The sequence below is a fragment of the Crocuta crocuta genome, unplaced genomic scaffold, assembly GCF_008692635.1.
Source record: "Crocuta crocuta isolate KB4526 unplaced genomic scaffold, BGI_CrCroc_1.0 scaffold39, whole genome shotgun sequence".
In the NCBI taxonomy this organism is placed as follows: domain Eukaryota; kingdom Metazoa; phylum Chordata; class Mammalia; order Carnivora; family Hyaenidae; genus Crocuta; species Crocuta crocuta.
The window spans coordinates 9,108,723-9,129,498 of NW_027533334.1; the positions used below are offsets into that span (position 1 = coordinate 9,108,723).

The 20,776-nt window shown below is 36.4% G+C and overlaps 1 protein-coding gene across 1 annotated transcript in view; it reads right to left on the reverse strand.

Annotated features, from left to right (window-relative positions):
* LOC144218375 (carboxypeptidase Q-like) overlaps nucleotides 1–20,776 on the reverse strand; it is a 160,127-nt gene that overhangs the window by 48,758 nt on the left and 90,593 nt on the right. Inside the window, exon 2 of the mRNA XM_077748232.1 lies at nucleotides 9,060–9,523. Within this exon, the coding sequence (XP_077604358.1) occupies nucleotides 9,060–9,489 (430 nt within the window). The 5' untranslated portion in view covers nucleotides 9,490–9,523. The remainder of the gene's footprint in view (nucleotides 1–9,059; nucleotides 9,524–20,776) is intronic.

A 20,776-nucleotide genomic window follows, 5' to 3' on the forward strand; every position in this document is an offset into this window, starting at 1 on the left:
TGGAAAAAAGTTTAAAATCCTACGATACACCCACACGTGCTTTAAATTTCAGCCAGGTAGAGTGGTTCCACAGCTAAACATTAACTGTCAGTCAATTCTACATATTAAGCCCAGTTTAGTGCTACCTCGACCTCTCTTCCTCCCACTCCAAAATCATTTCTGTGAAAACAAGTCACAAGGTACACATGCTTTGCCATGACCCAGAAGAAGTACCAATCAGGGAACTCAGGTCAAAATCTAAGGCCAGAGAGACTGGATTCTTAAGTTTGTAAGGGCCATTTTAAGAGCAAAGTTGTTTACCAATCAGCATATTGGTGATATTGATGTTCCAAAGCCTGTATAAACTGGGCTAAAGAGGTGTATCTTAGAGCACTTTGATAGGATGGAGGGAGCATAAATTAGTCTGCTTTGCTGTTTTACAGGCTTTTAATACACTCCACGGCTAGCTAGCCCTCTTCAAATATAAGAAATAAATAAACTCTTAAGACTTGGCTTTTCTTAAGAAAACATGAAAAAGGAGATAATGAATCAATACAAACCATATCAATAGCTTTAAAAAATCAATTTGAATCAGGTGACAATCAAATACTTTAAATCTTTACCATGTAATGAGTTCCTAAACATCAATTAGAAAATCACTGAAGTACCGATAGAAAGTGTGCAGGGGATATTCACAGATAATTTAAAGAAGAAAAATACAAGTAACAATAAATATATGAAAATATTAGTCTCACCAATAAGCAAATAAATACAAAATAAAATAAGAGTCAAATATCATTTTAAGCCCATCACAATGGCAAAGATTAGAAAAAAATATCTGATGCATATGAAGGTACAGGGATTAAAATATTAAGATATACTACTGACAAGACAGTAGATGTGCATCATCTTTCTGGAAAACAATTAAACAAATATATCAAGAGCTTAAAAATAGCAATATTTATATTAAAATTTTGAATAATTAAATATACTATATTTACACTGTATTATAAATAATTTATATTACAGATAATATTATATAAGTTCTATTATNAGATAATATTATTTAAGTTCTATTATATTAACATCTCACAAAATTAAAAATATTTGGATAAACATGGTTTCTAAGAATTTTATTTGCATTCTTTATATCTACAGGAGCAGCTTCAAAGCTATTTTTTGCCACTCTTTTAAGACTCCTTAGAATATCCCAATCATTCCTCTCTTTCTTAAAATCACAAAAAATGTAAAAATCTCTCCTTTAAAAATCAATCTGTATTAAAAGATTGGTACAGCTATGTTATTGAAACAGTAGAAAAAAAGAAAAAGGAAATAATCAAGATGCCAATAACAAGGTTTTGGTCATATTAATAATTGTATATTTGTATTTTGTAACCATCAAAATTTATTTCAAATGATACTTATTAAATGCAGTAAATGTCTATGATATATGGCATAAAAGGACACACATATATATAGTTTCATCTCAAGTTTATAAAATAAAAATATATGTACATGTGGAAAAATTAGAAATATAAAAATGTTAGCAATACTTTGGGAGATAAGATCGCAGATGATTTTTATTACTTTTATATTTATGTACATGTTCTCTATAATGAGCAAGCATTGATTTTACAATCAGAAAAAAAATTTAAGCAAATTATGATGGGTCAACAATATTATCTATAAGTAGAAGGAAGCACTATTTTTTTATTATTATAAGTGACTAATAGCCTAAGGAAAGATCTACCTCAAATAATTCACTGTTCCTCAAACACTGAAAGAGTAACTAATAAGTCTGGGTATGGTGCTAGGTGCTGAGGATAGAGAGATGGATTAAATTCAGTCCAGTTTCTCAGGTGCTCCCAATACAATTTACAACATACAATATTCTAGGAAAGCCCAGTACCTCTACAGAGATGTCAGTCTCCATAGAGAACTAATAAGTACTAAATAATCTGCTATTTGGGTTTCAGAGACCATATAATGAGACCCACAGAATTATGTCTACTGAAGAAGGGCAACAACATTCTGCCCAAGTTCCCCTTTCTTGCCCATGTATCAGCCTCTTTTGGATTTGGCTGCTGGCTCTCATTGTTTGACTCAGTCCATTTAAATCTGATGTTTGTTCTGTTCTCTCAGGATTGATTTGAAATTGTACTTTCTCCTGTCTCACTTCTAAATTTCGCTCAGCATCTTGTCTTACTTGGCGCATTTGCATATCTGTCTTCTTCCAACTCTCCAAAGATAATTCACAGACCCTTAGCCTGACACACAAATAAACTAACACATACTGTAATACTCAACTCTAGAATTGTACAGTTAAAAAAAATCATCTCTGGTTATATAAGAAATCTGCTCCATAGCTTATGCCTGGAAGAACTCCTGCTCTCATGAACTCTAGCTTCACTAATCCCTTGTTGATTCTCATAAAAATCACAACCTTTTCAGGGCACCTGGGTGGCTCAGTTGGTTCAGCATCCAACTTCGGCTCAGGTCATGACCTCATAGTTTATGAGTTCGAGCCCCATGTCAGGCTCTGTGCTGGCAGCTTAGAGCCAGGAGCCTGCTTCAGATTCTGTGTCTCCCTCTCTCTCTGCTCCTCCCCCACTCATGCTTGCTCATTCTCTCTCTCTCTCAAAAATAAATAATAAAGCTTAAAAAAATGTTTTTTGAATCACAACATTTTCAATCTGGAAGAAACTTTACAGATTCAAATGTCAGACATCTCTCATTTTACAGATGATAAAGTTAAGATCCAAAAAGATTAAAAGACTGGACCAAGGTCACACAACTAGTTGGTGGCTAAACCAAGGACATAACATGGGTTCCCTAAGAGATGAGCTCTGTACCACACTACCTGCATACAGAGGTCCCTTTATGCTGAATTCACTCTGTCTCCTGAGGGAATTTCTCCATACCTGGTTCAGCCTAACTTTCCAGTGTCCTCAGAGCTGAAAATAGCCTGGTTGCCAGACAACTGTTTATCTACTTTGAGCCCCATGGAATAAGGAGTGGGGTGAAAGTGAGTCTTGGAACACCACAATAGATTCTAGTGAGTAAAACTCACTTCCCCTGGGTTTTGAAAGCCCCAGGAGCAATCAGTAACTTGGCTTAGTTTTCAATACCAGGCAGATAGCCAGGGAAGATCAGGCCCAGATACAGAATGAAAAATGAGGATAAGAAAGAAACAGCAATGAGAAATATGTCCAGAAAGAAGGTGCAGACACCAATATATTTTGTCACAGTACGGGTAAGCTTTTGAGACAGCTCTGCTTTAGTCAGATGGCTAAAAAGGGAAAGCTCCATTATAAATGAAAATAATATACAAGTATTTGTATATGAGGCAATATAGCCTAGTAACATAAAGCACAGACTTTGGAGTTTGGCAGTTGGTCTCTTACTAGTGTGTAACCTTGGGCAAACTACCTCACCTCTGGTTTTCTCATCTGTAAAAAAAAAAAAAAAAAAAAAGGCTAGATCTTCTAAGGTAGTTGAGAAATCGTAAAAAGGAAAAAAGGTTATACAGATTTAGATAGATATAGATGATAAATGTGTGTGTTGTGTGTGTGTATATACACAATAATATATATGTATAAATGTTAAAAATCTGGTGCCTAATACAGATTAGTGCATAGCAAAGGCAACTGAACAAAACTCCTGGCTGACACTACAAAACTAGTATCTCAGTGGTAATCTATTCATGTAGGCTCAGAGAAATCAAAACAGACTATCCCAATGGTACTTCCAAAATGGTGGAGTGAGAAACTTGACAGATCTGTCCTCTACAAAACATTTAAATAAGAAAAATTAGTTTTTAAAAAATCACTTAAAGTCTCTCAAAATTGTCTTAAGGGCATAAAGCAAATGGAGAAACATTCATTCCAGAAAAACTACTAAACCTGAGTTAAAATGAGTCTATAGAATTTGGGCCATGACCTGCTTCCTTCTCCCACCCCCAGCTCTATTATGTTACAAAAATTCAATTATGAGCACTCCACTCCAAAAGGGCTGAGTCCCTATTCCTCTACCTAACCCCAACTCATATGGTAGGAATCCTACCTTAAGTGTAGCCACCAAGAATGCTTGGCTCCTGATCATCTCTGTCTGTCTCAGCTTACGCATAGGCTGAAGTCCCACACTGGGAGGCAAGCTGAGAAGACCAGGAGCTATCACTCTCCCTTCTAGCACCGGTTCAGATTATCAGTCTGGGAGAAGTACGCTATTATTACTGTGCCTAGCTCCTGTGCTATACTTTAGCACAGAGGTCTTTCAGAAAAGAGGCAAGCAAAGAAAAGGAAGAGCTTTGCAGTTCTTACCCAGGGTAGTGATTGTATTTGGAGCAGAACATAGAGAATTCCATGCCTAAGGGTGTTGTTCAAAACAATGGAGGGTTTGGTAGAAAACAATTAAAGGAGTGCTAGAAGTTTTACGATGCTGCTAGTACCAAGCAAAATGGCAGAGCAATCAGAAGTTTAACAGAACCAGGAAAAGAAACAACCAAGAAAAGCCCTCCTGGGATCACCCAGTAAACCCTGGTGATTGGAAAAGCTATGCACATGTTCCTACTCAGGAACAATGAAAACAGGACATGGGTCAGATTGAAAATATTCCCCAAGCTGCCCTCAGATCCATCAACAAAGGGCAGAAGCTTCACTGGCACAAGAGGCTTAAGCACAGCTTCGGACCAAACACATGCTGAAAAATAAGCTATTCTGATACAGAGGAAAATATTATTAAGCAAGACTTAATAATAAAATTGCACGCATCCTAGCAGGCTGGAAGAGTATGTGCATGCCCAAGGCTGCACCCTCAAGATGGATGGTAGAGGGAACTTCCAAGCTATTGGGCTGTGGCTGAACTTAAGGAAAAACCATAAACTCCTTAAGTTTTAACAACAGCCCCCAAGCCATGTGTACGCCCAACAATAAAGGGTAAAAATATAACTGACTAATGAGATCTACACACAACATTTCACCAATAAGTAATTGATGTGGATCAAGGGCTGACTCCTCGTGAGCTAGACTAAAAGTTCAAAAGGGCAAAATAAAAGCGTTTTGCACAGGGACATCAGAATTTGTACATTATGGGAGAAATAGACTTCACACAGTACAATCAAATCATTAAACAAATAAAGGACAAAGAAAATAAGAAAAACAACATCAACCTCCAGTGGGCAAGAGAGGGAAAGGGATAAGAATCAGTATCAAGAGTTACTGGAATACATTTTTTCAAATGTTCAGTTTTTGACAACAACAACAACAAAAATGATGAGACATGAAAAGAAATAGGAAAATGTGGCAAATAAACAGGATAAAAAGTAGGCAATGGACACTGCTTTTGAGGAGGCCCAGTTGTAGGACATATCAGAAAAAGACTTCAAACCAGCCGAATTTATAAACATGTTCAAGGGCCTCAAGGAAACCATACTTAAAGAAATTAAAGGAAGTTATGATGACAATGTCTCAGCAAATAAGAATATCAATAAAGAGATAAAAATTGCAGGAAAAAATTCTAGAGTTGAAAATTATGATAACTGAAAAAGAAATTCAGTAAAGGGGCTCAACAATATATTTAAACTAGCAGAAGAAAGAATAAGTGAACTTGATAGATTGATACAAGTTATGCAACCTAAAATAGAGAGAGAAAAAAGGGGAAGAAAAATGAGCAGAACCTCAGAGAAATATTGGAATCATTAAATGTACCTGCATACTGACAGTGGAAGGATCAGAAGACCAAAAAAGGGGTAGAAAAATATTCATAGAAATAATAGCTGAAAACTCCTCAAATTGAAAAAAATCACTAACTGACACATCCATAAAGCTCAACAACTGCCAAGCAAGATAAAAGCAAAGAGATCCATACCTAGATACATCAGAATCAAAATGATGGGAACCACAAATAAAAGAAAATCAGTAAGAGCAAAATGGTTAATCACATATAAGGGAATCCCAATAATATTAACAACTGACTTCTCATCAGAAACAGCAGAGACCAAAGGACAATGGATGACAAATTCAAAGTACTCAAAAGTAAAAAACTGTTACCCAAGAATCTTATATCCAGTAGAGCTATGTTTCAAAAGTTAAAATTAAATAAATAAAAAGAATGGATGAAGGGTTGGAGAAATTTCTGCTAGCAGACCTACTTTGGTGGAAAAAAACTAAAGGGAATTCTTCAGGCTGAAAGCAAGTGACACCAAATAGTAATTTGGATCCTTATCCTCATAAATTAAAAATACTTATACTAATACTTAAGGAAATACTATAAATAACTGAATGCCAACAAATTACATAATTTAGATAAAATGAATAAATTCCTAGAAACACACAAACTACTAAAACTACCTCAAGAATATAAAATATGAATAGATCTATAACAAGGAATGATATTAAATTAATAATTAACAATCTTCCCACAAAGAAAATCCCAAGACCAGATGGCTTGTGAATTCTACCAAAAACTTAAAGAATTAACATCAATCTTTCACAAATTCTTCCAAAGAACAGAAGACCAGGTAGTACTTTACAATTAATTATTTGAGTCTAGAATTACCCTGATACCAAACCAGGTGAAGATATCACAAATAATAATAATAATAAAACTGTAGACCACTATCCTTTATGAGTATAGATGTAAAACTACTAGACATAATACTAGCAAACTGAGCAGTAACATATAAGATTATATGCTATAACCAAGTGCAGTTTATCCAAAGAATAGAAAGCTATTTTAATATCTGAAAATCAACTAATGTAATATACCCAATTCAATAAGGAAAGAGTAGTTTTTTCAATAGATGAAGCTGAGACAACTGAATGACTACATGCAAAAGAATGAAGCTGTACTCCTACCTAACACGGTATGTAAAAATTAATTCACAGACCTAAAACTATACAACTATACAACTCTTAGAAGAAAATTTAGGAGTAAATCTTTGTGATCTTGTTTGGGGCAAAGGTTTCTTAGATATAACCCTAAAAGTACAAGCAACAAAAAAATTTAGATAGGTTGTGCTAAATCAAAATTAAAGACTTTTCTGCAGGAATATTACCATCAAAAAAGTGAAAAGAGAATTCATAAAATGGAGAATATGTTAGTAAATCAAACATCTGATAAGGGAAATGCATCCAGAATACATGAAGACCTTTTACAACTCAATAATAAAAATTTAAATAACATAATTAAAAATTGGGCAAAGGATCTGAATATACATTTCTCCAAAGATACGCAACTGGCCAATAAGAACATGGAAAGATGCTAAACATCATTAATCATTAGGGAAATGGAATTCATAACCACAATGAGATATCTCTTTATACCCACTAGGATAGTCATAACCAAAAAGACAGATAATAACAAGCGTTGAGAAGTACATGTGAAAATTAGAATACATTAATGGAGATGTAAAATGGTACAGTCACTTTGGAAAAGAGAATGGAAGTTCCTCAAAAAGTTAAGCACAAAGTTACTATATGACCCAGCAATTCGACTCTGTGGCATATATCCAAGAGAAATGAAAACATATATCTATCAAAAATTTATACATGAAGGTTTTTAGCAGAATTATTCATAATTGCCAAAAGATAAGAAAAAAATATCTATCACCTGATGAATGGATAGATAAAACGTGGTATATTTTTAAAAAATGGAATATGATTCAGCAACAAAAATTAAGTAGTGACTCATGCTACATCATGGATCAACCCAGAAAACATGCTACATGAAAAAAACCAGTCACAAAAAAATACATGGTGAATTATTCTGTTCATGTGAAATATTAAGAATGGGAAAATCCATAAATATAGAAAATTAGCTATTGCCTTGGGCTTAAGAGGGAGGTAAGGGAGGGAGGGAGGGAGAGAAACTGCTAATGAGTAGGCAGTTTCTTTTCAGGGTGATGAAAATGTTCTACAATTAGGCCACACAATAGCTGCACAATTCTGTGAATATTACTAAAAACCACTGAATTGTAGATTTTAAATGGGTGAATATTATGTGTGAATTATACCTCAAAAAAGATGTTTTGTTTTGTTTTGTTTTGTTTTTAAATACCTGACCATCTACTTCTATACTGAGTCTTTCTTTTGGCATTAGAGAAAGTCAAAACTTTCTATAAACTCTTTAGAGAATGTCAACTAGTTTCTATAAAATAGTTCCTCTGCCATAGGAAAACAGTCCAAAAATACATGAATAGTCCATGACTGGTCCACAGGAAAACAGTCCATGATCAGTCCAAGACTGACTAACAGCCCACTGGTGACTGGTTATATATCCCTGATCTACTATCTGTTGGAGCTGAGCTAGAATGCTGATAAGTAAAGGTAGAGCTTCTCACTGGATAATTCCTTGCATTAGAGGCCTCAGGTTCTGTAAAAATAATTAACTAAAATCAATTCCAGATGTAAATATCTGTTTTCTATTTTGTTAATTCTTTTTTTATTTTTTATTTAAAAAAAAATTAAAGTTTATTTATTTCAAGAAAGAGAGGGTGCAAGTGAGGAAGGGGCACAAAGAGAGAGAGAGAGAGAAAGGGAGAATCCCAAGCAGGCTCCACATCACCAGGAAAGAGACAAATGAAGGGTTCGAACTCACGAGCTGTGAGATCATGACCTGAGTTGAAGTCAGATGCTTAACCATTTGAGCCACTCAGGAGCCCCCTAATTCGTTAATTCTAAAAATGTTTGTACATTGAGGCTCCTTGAAGGAAATTATAGTTTTTCTATCCTAGGCACACTTTTCTCCATGCTCTATGGAATGAAACTAATGTTGTACTAGCTACAAGTTATTGATAGTGATGATAGATATCATGGACCAATAGTTGTAGATCTTCATTTAAAAAGTGACCCTACACAGTCAGCTTTCTTTCAGAAAGAAATAGAAGAAAGGTAAGAAAGGAAGAAGGAAGAAAAATAAATATAAAAGTAGAGAATTCATTAAGCCAATGGAACAAGAAATGATTTTATCTTCCTTCTTATCATCTAAATTGCAATATGAATCATGCATACTATAATCAACTATATCATATGATATTATTTTTATAAAGTAACAGCAAATTGACTTGAAAAGACAAAGGGTACCTTCTGGAGGAGTCCCAATGCTGCTTCCAAGACCCAAAATAGCCATCTTGTGAATCCTTGGCACCAGCATCATAGCAGATTCTTCCCCCCTCTCCCAGTGGGGTATTTTGACCGGCTCCAAGTGGACGTTCTCCAGCCCATCTTCCTGCAGGTTCTGGTACATGATTTGGATGGCTTTTTCTAGGCTCTTGGAGCCACTTGGTCTGGGTCCAACAGTATCAACCAGAAGTGCCAATCTCTCATAGGATCTGTTCTGGGCTTTACCATAAACAGCAAGGTTGATGATTGTTTTAGCAACATCTCCATAGCTGGCTATTTCTTCTTTTATTTCTTGAAAAGTCCTCTGAGAGATGTCATTCTTATATATTGTTTTCCCAGAGTTCAGGGATAAAAGGTGAACAACACCAACAAATGTGAGAAGGAACTTCATTGATTTTTCCAGTAGGTTTTCTTCCTAAAATAATCTGTGTAAGTAAGAAACATGTTTTAGGGGGAAAGAATCCCACAGCTATCTGCCCATAACCGAGGGATTGCTTGTCTTTTCTTTTTAATAGATTTTTTAAACATTTATTTGTTTATTTGGGGGGAGGGAGAGGGAGTGGGCATGAGCTAAGAAGGGGCAGAGAGAAAAGGAGCGAGAGAATCCAAGTAGGCTCTGCGCTGTCAGCGCAGAGTCAGAAGTGGCACTCAAACTCACTAACTGAACCATGAGATCATGACCTAAACTGAAATCAAGAGTCGGAAGCTTAATCACGTGTCTCCAGGGACTGCTTTTCAAACAGGAGTCCCTTCCCTTCTCAACCACTGCCCAACTTCCATCATCAAATGCAGGCACCGTAACTCTCAGGAATGAAAAAGTAAAGAGGCAATGATTGGTTTAATATGCAGTATTTATTAAAACCACAGAATCACATGTTACCTAGTAATCCAGTTTAAAATACGCTAAAAGGAATATGGATGGAACTCGAGGATATTATGCTAAGTGAAATAAGTCAGGCAGAGAAAGACAGATACCATATGTTTTCACTCATATGTGGATCAGGAGAAACTTAACAGAAGACCATGGGGGAGGGGAAGGGGAAAAAAATAGTTACAGAGAGAGAGGGAGGCAAACCATGGGAGACTCTTAAATACTGAGAACAAACTGAGGGTTGATGGGGGTTGGGGGGAGGGGAAAATGGGTGATGGGCATGGAGGAGGGCACTTGTGGGGATGAGTACTGGGTGTTATATGGAAACCAACTTGACAATAAACTACATTTTTAAAATAAATAAAATAAAATAAAATAAAACAAAACAAAATAAAATAAATAAAGTAAAATAAATAAAATACAATATGCTAAAAGGTTGGGGCGCCTGGGTGGCTCAGTTGGTTCAGCATCTGACTCAATTTCAGCTCAGGTCATGATCTCAGGGTTTGTTTGTTTGATCTCTGCAAGGGGCTCTGGGCTCTGTGCTGACATGGCAGAGCCTGCTTGGGATTCTCACTCTCCTCTCTGTGCTCCTCCCCTCCATGCTCCCCACCCTGCTCATGCTCTCTATCTCTCAAAATAAATAAACATGTTTAAAAATATGCTAAAAGGTTAAAATAAAACAACTAGGAAAGGGAGGAAGAAATAGTGTTAGCAGTGTGGTGGCAGTGATAGGGCTAAGTCACTACTGTCTGCTGCCCCTCCCTCTAGAGTATGATCCAAAAGGGCTTTAGAGTTCCCTGTACCTCATATGCTCTCTCTTATCTGCCTTATTGAATTCATCTATTGAGACCCCTGCAGATATTATCTTTTCCTGGTGCCTTCCCTAACCCCTTCTGCTCCACGGTCAATCCTCACAACAACTCTATGAGATAGTTTCTTTTTTAAAATATTTATTTATTTAAGTAAGCTCTACAACATGGGGCTTGAACTCAGGACCCCGAGATCAAGAGTCATGCGCTCTTCTGATGGAACCAGCCAGGTGCCCCTCTATGAGATACTTTCTTAAAATTACTTTTATTTTATAAAAGAGGATCCTGGGGTAGTAAGAGATTAAGTGACTTGCCACAGACACACAAAGGCTTTCTCATTCTAGAGTCCATGCTCCAAATAATGCCTTAAACTTAAAGTAGGTTTTGAGGGTCAATGTGAGTCCACAGCTTTTTATCACTAATCTACAATAAATCAGAGGTTAAGAGTAAACATATCCTGTGCTGTGCAACAAAGTAGCGAATAGCCTCATTTGATTACTTTAATTTAAATTGATTTAAATGAAATAAAATTATTAGTTTTTCAGTCATACTAGCTTCATTTCAAATGCTCAGTAGCCACATGTGGCTAGGAGCTACCATATTGGACAACACAGATAAAATATTTCCATCATCACAAAAAGTTCTATTGGATAGAACTGATTTAGACATCTTCATATACAACTGACTGAATAATTGTACATTTGTCCCATTTAATGTTTAAAAAGTGGTGCTTATCTTTGTGTGTCTCTTTTATTTCATTTTTCTAATTTACTACTATTATATTTTGCAAAAGTACAATAAATTTGAAATTTTAAAAACTGGTCTTTCACCAGAGATAATTTAAGAATCACAGTCATGAGCTACTATATTATAGGGGTAAATTCCAAATTCAGCCAGCATACAAGGTGTTTCAAAATATGGCTCCAACAACTACTTCAACCTCATCTCTCCACTTCCCCCTCTGGAGCACACAAATGTCTCCCTTCTTTTTCTCATTCTCTCTTCCTCTCTTTCCTTCTTCACTTTTTCCTCTCTTTTTCTGTCAAACACACACACACACACACACACACACACACACACACCTTAGGGAAGCTTCTAGATACTGAGCACTTGAAATGTGACTAGTCCAAATTGAGATGTTTTTTAAGTGTAAAATATATACCTGATTTAATCCTTAAAACAAATACTTCATATTTAAGTATGAAAAAACAACATAAGTATTTCAGATGTTATTAGATTAAATAAAATATTATTCACTTGTTTCTTATAGGTTTTAATATGAAATTAGAAATGTTTAACTTACATACTTATATTCATATGGGACAGTAATGCTCTAGCTACATTGAACCTGACACTGTTCTTCCAACACCCAGGCTCTTTCATAACTCTAGGTCTCTGCGTATTGTCCTTCTTTGACCCCAAGGCCCTTCTCATCCTACTCCTCTTCTCCTGGCAAATGTCTCCCGAGACCCATTCTTTAATGAAAACACTTTAAAAATCACTTCTTGTGCAGAGTCTCACCAAACACCACCGCAGAGTTATATGCACCATTTTCCATGCTTCTACCTTAATTAACAATATTACCAACTAATGTATTTGTTTATACATTTGTCTCTCCTACTCTCAGAGTCAAGTAGGGTAAACTATTCATCACTGTACCTTCAATCATTGTACCCCGATGTAAGCACTCAGTACATTTTCGTTTAGGGAATGAAGGAGCCCTTAATCTCTTGGGTCTTAGAGTCTTGTTTTGCCTCCTTTACAAAGAAGCTGTAGGAATAAAGACTTGCTATCATATTTAAAATGTTTTGGAAAATTATGAAAACTATACATTGTCGCTGCTTTCTTTTTATTAGAACTATTTATATAGGTTCTTGGTTTCTATAGTCGCCATTACTGATGCTTGTTTTTAAAAGCTAAATTTTATTAAACCATGAAAATATTTCACTAGATTGCAATTTGTTCTTGAAAGTACATTCTTTCAATGTGTTGTTAGTACAAAAAAAGAAAAGTAAAAGTTAATTACACATCTATTAATTAACACTAACCGTAAGTATCTACTTCTCATTAAAAATTCTCTAAGTATCCCATAGACCTTAACTATTTCATAATACATACATTCTAGTAATGAAGTAAAATCATATAATGGAAATGTTGTATAGACACAGGAGAGCTTAGGAATCCCTAGTCCATACCCTTGCTTTGTAGAAACAGGGCCTGTGTTGTGATTCCAGGTAGCACATAAACCAACAAGTACGATCAACCAGGTAACTGGACCAACGAGTACAGACTTGCCAGGGGATTAAAAATTGTCTTCTTATAGGAACTGTATGCATTTACATATAATAAAATTCAATGGACACTCAATGCACTCCGAGAAGCAAATAACTCTAATAACATATGTGTACTCAGTCTCATATGTACCGTAGCACTAGAACATAGAGAAGAACAAAAGAAATCCTGAAAAGCTATAGAGAAGACATGACAACTCAAGACAGACTCAAGGAAAGGCTACATAGGCAGAGAAGAAGAGAAGCCTCTCAGAGGGACCACAGGGATATCATCCCTTGGTCACATTCTGTTTAGAACATATGTTCAGAAAATAAGTGCCTGAATCTATCATTTTTACATTTTTGGCATACATGTCAGCTGAATTAATAGAAAACATGTCATTTTGATAATAATATTTAATTGCCCCCTGATGTGATCAGTTAAATTAATTTTGACACTAAAAAATGATGTAATTACTTTAAAACAGAAACCAGTATCTGTGAGAATGGTTCTTAATATCTTAACTATATTTTGTCTCTAAATCCCACAAATGTAATAAATGCTTATTTTTAAAAGTAGTTTAATTTGAAAGATGATGATTTATTACCTTTCAATGGATCAGTTTGTTCCTGAATGTAATGTAATAGTAGTTTAGAAAGTTTACAAGATTGAAGGCACAAAACAACAAACCACCTGAGAAATCACTTAAGAACACTCGACATAAGTAAACATAAATAGATATTAGTCGATTCTAAGCCTGATTTTCCTTGGAACATAACCTGAAAATTACTGATGTAATCTTGGCTAAAGTGCATAATTATATATCTCTCTAACAGAGCACTGAAAGAATCTTTTATTATTATTGTTGTTTTTAGGAAGGCATATTAGCCCAACTAAGATATGTTTTTCTTAATAAATAGTAGAAAATAATATTTATTACTAACAGTATATTGTTGGAGAGGTAACAAAAGTAGAAGAGGGTATTACTATATCACACTCCACTTAAGAAAAACACTGTAAATAATATGTAATTTAAAAACAAATAACGCAGTAGTGCCTACCTAGGTGGCTCAGTCAGTTAAGCACCTGACTTTGGATTTCAGATCAGGTCATGAGCTCATGGCTCCCAGGATCAAGCCCTACATGTATCATTCACGATTTTATCAAATTCTCTCTTTTGTTGGGGAAACTGTACTATCAGCACAAAGCCTGCTTAGGAATCTTTCTCTCCCTCTCTCTCTGCCCCGCCCCTTTTGCACACATTCTCTCGCTCAAAATAAATAAATAAAACTTTAAAAACAAACCATGAAATCCAATACATAATTTGTACATTCCTAGCAAGAAATAGAGATTTATAATACAAATTAAAATAGTGAAACATAGAGGCCATATAAAGGCCAATGATCAAGGACACTGTGAGGAAATTCTCTCCTAATTCACACATTTAGGATCGCCACACATCAAAAAATTTATTCTGGTCCTCGAGTCAATTCAAATGAAAATTATCAATGGCACCAGTTTATTTGCATGAAAGAATTAAAAAACACCAGCCCTCCTCAGTCTGAAAAGACATAGGCCAAAAGTAGAAATATTCTGGTGTATGAAATCAAGAAAGACTTTGATAACACAAAGACATATTTACTCACCAAATCTTTTATATTAGTACCATGGGATGGTCCTAGTAGCTCACAGTTAATTTGAGGAAAATCAAAATATACAACTTTTCACAATGAGTGATAAACTTGTGAATAGTTTCCCCCAATGAAAGAGAGAATTTGATAAAATCGTAAATGATACCATCACTGGAAGTCATTTTTATCTCCCACAAAGCATTGGTTCGTCACTGACGCAAGTGAAGTTCCCTATGGGATCACTAGGAGGATCTGCTGATCTGAAAGGCTATTAGTCTGCCCTAGTTCAGAACTACAAATATCTCTACACAGTTATTTCAATGAAATAAAATTAAGCAAGCTACCATAGTATTTTTTTTATAGTCTGCAAGGGGAGAAAATAATTCGATGGTGATCAACAAAGACAAGTAGTACTACTCATCTCAAAAACATTTACTCTTTATTACTTGCAAAACATATTCTGTTTGGGGTCATAACTTCATCTCTCCATTCATTTAACAAAACTTCATTGATCACCTTAACTAAGCACAGAAGATTCAAATGTGTGTGAGAATACCCACACCTTCAAAGAGCTTCCAAGTATAAAGAGGAAGACAACAATGTAAAAACCCCTATAACCAGGGTGGTGACAAGATGCTGTGAGAACAGAGGAGAGGAGGGGATGAAGAGGACAGTGCTTGAGCTGAGGTTTAAAGGGTGGGGGTGGCACGGAAGAACAGCCCAAGCAAAGACACAGAAAAGGGCTTTGGAGAAAAGGGGGGGAGGGTGGGAAATGGTGGAAGATACAGAAGGATTATTCCTCAGGGTCTGACTGAGAAGGTATACTGGTGAAGCTCCAACATATATGGAGCACAATGCCCTAGCGTGATGTAACAGGGGACATGAAGAACCTTTCCCGTCTCTCATGCAGCCAGGAAAAGGAAAGAAGCAAGGAAAGGAAGAAGGGAGAAAGGGAGGGGAGGAGGAAGGAGAAAAAAAGGAAGGGAGGTTCCTTTCTTATCTTTACTACCTCCTGTCTCCTCAGCACAGAGAATTCACCCAGATTCCACACCAGGACAAGGATATCATGTGAGGTTCCTCAAAATCCTCAAATAAGCCACTACCTATTACCATCTGGTTATTCCTTAGAATTTTCACTGAGGGAAAAGTAACCCATGCTTACAAAAGATGCATTAGTCAAGCAATTCATTTATAAAAACACTCAAGATTTCCTTCCACTGAAAATTCCAGGGGCGCCTGGGTGGCTCAGTCGGTTAAGTGTCCAACTTTGGCTCAAGTCATGATCTCACAGTTCATGGTTTCAAGCTCCGCATTGGCCTCTGTGCTGACAGCTCAGAGCCTGGAACCTGCTTCTGATACTCTGTCTCCCCCTCTCTCTTCCCTTCCCCCTCTCATGTTCTCTCTCTTTCTCTCAAAAATAAATAAATGTTAAAAAACTTAGGAAAAAGTAAAATTCATAAATATTAGTAACCTAACCAACAAAAAAAGAAAGAAAACCTAGCATACTCTTGAACAATTACAGGACATTTGAAATGTCTAAACTTGAACTGCATGTTTTCTAAAAATACTCTTTATTTTTATATACAAAAGGTTGAAGTTATTATTCCCTTACTTGAATTCAAACAATAAAAATATTAAATATTATGCCCTTCAAAATCTCAAACAACTATTTTTAAACCCATGTCGTATCATGCCTTTCAATTCAGAAAGTTATATATTGAAAGGAAATTGGGAACACCATTTGAAAAAGACTTGCTTTTCATATATTGTCTTCATGATCCATAGTTACAGATTATCTTTTTCATAAAAAGAGATAAAAGTCTTTATAATCATTTTCATTCTTTTCTACTTAAATCTGGAAGCACACTAAAGCAAAACCAACTTTTCTCCTACTGTGAATTATTTTCTCTCTAATAATAGGTTTATATTTTGGGAAAACAAAACAAAATCTTTTGCTTCGATTTCTAAATATTTTTCCTAGAATATTGTTGTTTAAAAATGTCTCAGGCTATGATAGAAATGGCAGAATGAATAAACTAAGTGAAGTGGAAAGGGACAAAATGAAAAGAGAATGCAATGAAAGAGGAGTAAGATTTAGGGACTGAGACTTTCACTGATTTTTAACTGTATCCCTTTTTTCCTCTAGAGACTGAATATACTTCTTACATGAAAACTTAAGTATTTCCCCTAAACTTTCCATTGCAGAACAGGATTCACTGATACAAATTTAACTCTAAGTCATCCTTTCCCTTATTTAATTCACAATTCAAACAATGCTGGGCCTCCATTTTCCATAGCTTATATTCCAATTGGGCATTCAACCATTCAAGAAAGCTTACTGAGAACCTATGATATGTCTGGAACGGTGCAAGAATTGGGAGAAGACACAAAAATAAGCAAGACTTCAGTTCTTACTACTAGCAGGCACTATTAATTACTTATTCAATAGTCATTCCCCTTTTTTCTTGCTAACCAAACTTCAATTTTGTTCAGAATGTAAAGAGTCCAGCCTCATTTATCCAAGCAGTTGTTTTCAATATGGATGACACTACCCCTAGGAGGCATTTTGAATATGTGGAGGAGGAGGAGCATCTCTGGCTGTCATGAGAGTGTAGGGGTCCTACTAGTAATTACTTGGCAGGGGCCAGGGATAGCAGACATACTGTGATGTGAGGAACAACCCTGTATACTAAGAACTCTCCAATATTCTACACAGATTTTTTTAAACATGAAAAACCTATTACTGGAACCTTAAACCTAACTTTATTGTATGTATAAAAATAGTTTTTGTACAGTTTTAATGCAAGCTGACTTTTGCAAGAAGCGATTACCAAGGGCGACTGGGGAGCCGAGTCGGTTAAGAGTCAGCTCAGGTCACGATCTCACAGTTTGTGAGTTTCAGCCCCGAGGTGGGCTCTGCGCTATGCTATGTCAGTGTGGAGCCTGCTTGGAATTCTGTCTCCCCCTCTCTCTGCCTCTACCCCACTCATGCTCTCTTTTCCTCAAAATAAAAAAAAATAAACTTAAAAAATGTAAAAAAAAAAAGCAATTACAATGATTACCATATATATCATGGGAGGACTATGCTGTCTTTTGTTTGAACTTCACTGTGGGCTGTTCATTTCAGCAAAACACCAGTGACCACACTGCTTCTGGTACTGGAATCACCACCACCACACCCCTGGGCCATCTACATTTGCTGCTGTCACGTTCATAATGCAGGTAAGCACCTGACTACTTCATTATGTCAGTTAGTGGGGTCATGCCTGTGAACATACATTTTGCAGTACTTTATTATAAATTACTTTCCTTTAATTTCTCCTTTACATTACAGTTAGGACAGCATACTGATTTAATTGAAAATATGCATAAGCAGATTATCTACAATGCTTCTTCAGAATAATAAAACATGTACCCTAAAGCATTATTTTTTGAAAAGGAGGCATTGCATCTCATAGGATGGTGAACTTGTCATTTAAGTGAACTTGACAATTCTTTTCCTCGCTCTTCCAGCCTACCTTCCAGCCAGAGGAGGCCCTGTGACCCAGTTCTACTCAAAGGGACCCAAACAGAAGCAGCTGACAAGAAGGTGGCCACAATTCTAGTGCTGTGTTTCCTACTTTGTAACCATGAGAGCGAGTCCAAGAGAACTGGTCCTGACACCACTGAGCAGCTGAGTCAATACCGGCACCACCGACTTGTTTGTTAGGGGAGAAAAATAACGTCCATTTGTTTTAGCCACTGTTAGTTGGATTTTCTGTTCATTGCAATTGTGAATACATTTCCAACTGCTATACTACCTTAGGGGCTTCTGGGGGACCCATAATTAAATATATTATTCATACTAATACCAGGAACAAACTCCAAGACCTGGCATGTGGCCTACCTAGCCTTCCCATATACACCTAGGTTCTCCATATCCAACACCACACTCAGAATCGACCCTTCCAAACTGGCTCTTCCTTTGTTCTCTGCCCTAGTCAGTAAGTTGGAAACTGCAGCGTGTTATTGGATTCTTGCCTCTCTCTCAGGGAGAACAGGGGAACAGTTGTCCTGCTTGTAATTCCACCTCCAAATTCTTTCTTGACTAACTTCCCTCCTCTCTACCTTATCATCACCTAGCTCAGAACCTCATTAGCCTTCATTTGAAACACTGCCTCACACATATCCCTGCCTTAAAGTCAGGTCCCTTTCCAACCCATCTTCCTTATTGCCATCAGAGTTATCCTCCACCCAAATCTAATGACTCCTTGGCTTGTAACACCTGCTTTCCCACTGTTCGTTGTTCAGTGTTATGGGTACGGCAGTCTTCATGATCATTCCCTGCTGTTCCCTCTCCCTGACATCAAAGACCCAACAGGCTGTGTAGCAGTCCTTGAAGTCACAGAACAGTCTTTATGCCTCTCTGTGTTTGCTCAGGCTGTTCCCTCTGCTAAAATGCCCTTTAACTCTTTCTCCATTTGGAGAAGTTGCGGTAATAATGCAAGGTCTGGCTCCTTGGTCTTCAACTCCCGATCAGGATTATTTGCTGCCTTTTCAACAATGCACTGTATGCTACGTGCTTTCATGTCTGTCACCCTGCTGGACTATACATCACTTAATAGCAATATTTTACTTTTATAAAATTCACCAAGCATGTTCTCTGCAAGGAATATGTTTTATTTATTTCATACACTAAGCAAATAGCAAAATACCTGTCAATAAATATTTATGGAATAAATGAATAAATTCATCAAACAAGTAGTTATATTTCACAACAGAAGTATACACCTCTGATTCATCACTTTCATGATTACTTTTCCGGCATCAGACCTTAATTTGCTCCTTTAAACTGCAGCATATCCATAAGTTCCTTTCATAAAGAGAGTCAAGAGACCTGGGACTTGGTCCTGGCTATCCCTCTCTAGATGCATGACTTTGGACAATTTATTGGAAGTCTCTACATGTAAAATTAAAAGGTTGCATTTCAGCTCTAATATTCTATTGTGGATTTTCTTAAATTTTGAATATGAGTCACGCTTTCTTTTACACTCCACGTTAGCACTTGACAAAATCACGTTACACTAAACACTTCAGTGATTCATACATAAAAACCACTACTGAATCTACCATTCTGTCTCCTCCTACTAGTCAACTTAAATTGAACTTGCAAAGGTCATTATGGATGCCCTTGCTCCTAAATCCAATGAAGACATTTCATTTCCTATCATATGTAATATCTGAAACATCTAACACTATGAAGTCTCTTCTTTTCCAATACCTTTCTTTCTGTATCTTTGCCCACCTTCTCAATCTTTTTTTGTAGGGTCTCTTTTCTCCATCTCTCCTTTAAAGCTTATTTCCTATGGCTCTGTCCTTGACCCTCTTCTCCTACTACATGTTTTAACTGGGAAGGTCATGCACTCCAAGTCTTCATTATTATGCATGGCAAGAACTCACCTATAGGATAATAAGTTCTCTTAGTTTGGATGCCCATAAGTACCTCTAACTCAACATACCTAAACCCTTCTCATGACTTTTCTCCCAAGTCCGTTCCTCTCCCTGAAAGCCCACTCTTGACACTTGGCATTTATACCACCCATCAACTGCACCATTTGGGCCATCTCACCCTCTTTTAAATCCTTCAGCCACTTGATCATTAAGTGCTATCAAATTTAACTACTAAAAAGCCCCCAAAGCCATCTTTCCCCACTAATTCTTCCTCAACAGCTTGGTTTCTGGCCATACTATCTTAACCTGAACCACCATTGCAATCTCCTAACTTATCTCCTTGTCTCCAGCCTCCTCTCCTCCAATTGCATTCTCTTTGCTGCACTGGTTATCTTTCAAACTGTTTATTTTCAAAATGTGTATCTCTCCCACTAAACTGTGGACTCAATATGGGCAGGGCCTGTGTAGAAGCCATCTTTGAACCTCTAAGATCTAGAACTGATCTAGCATACAGTAGGTACTCAATAAACATAGGTAGGAAATATAGGAGTGATATCTGAATTAGTTTTGAAAAAGTCTAAGACCTAGTAGGCATATGGGTCAGGGAGGAGGAGTGAATGTCCAGGCTGAAGAATAGCCCTTTTCTCTTTATAATTAAAAAAA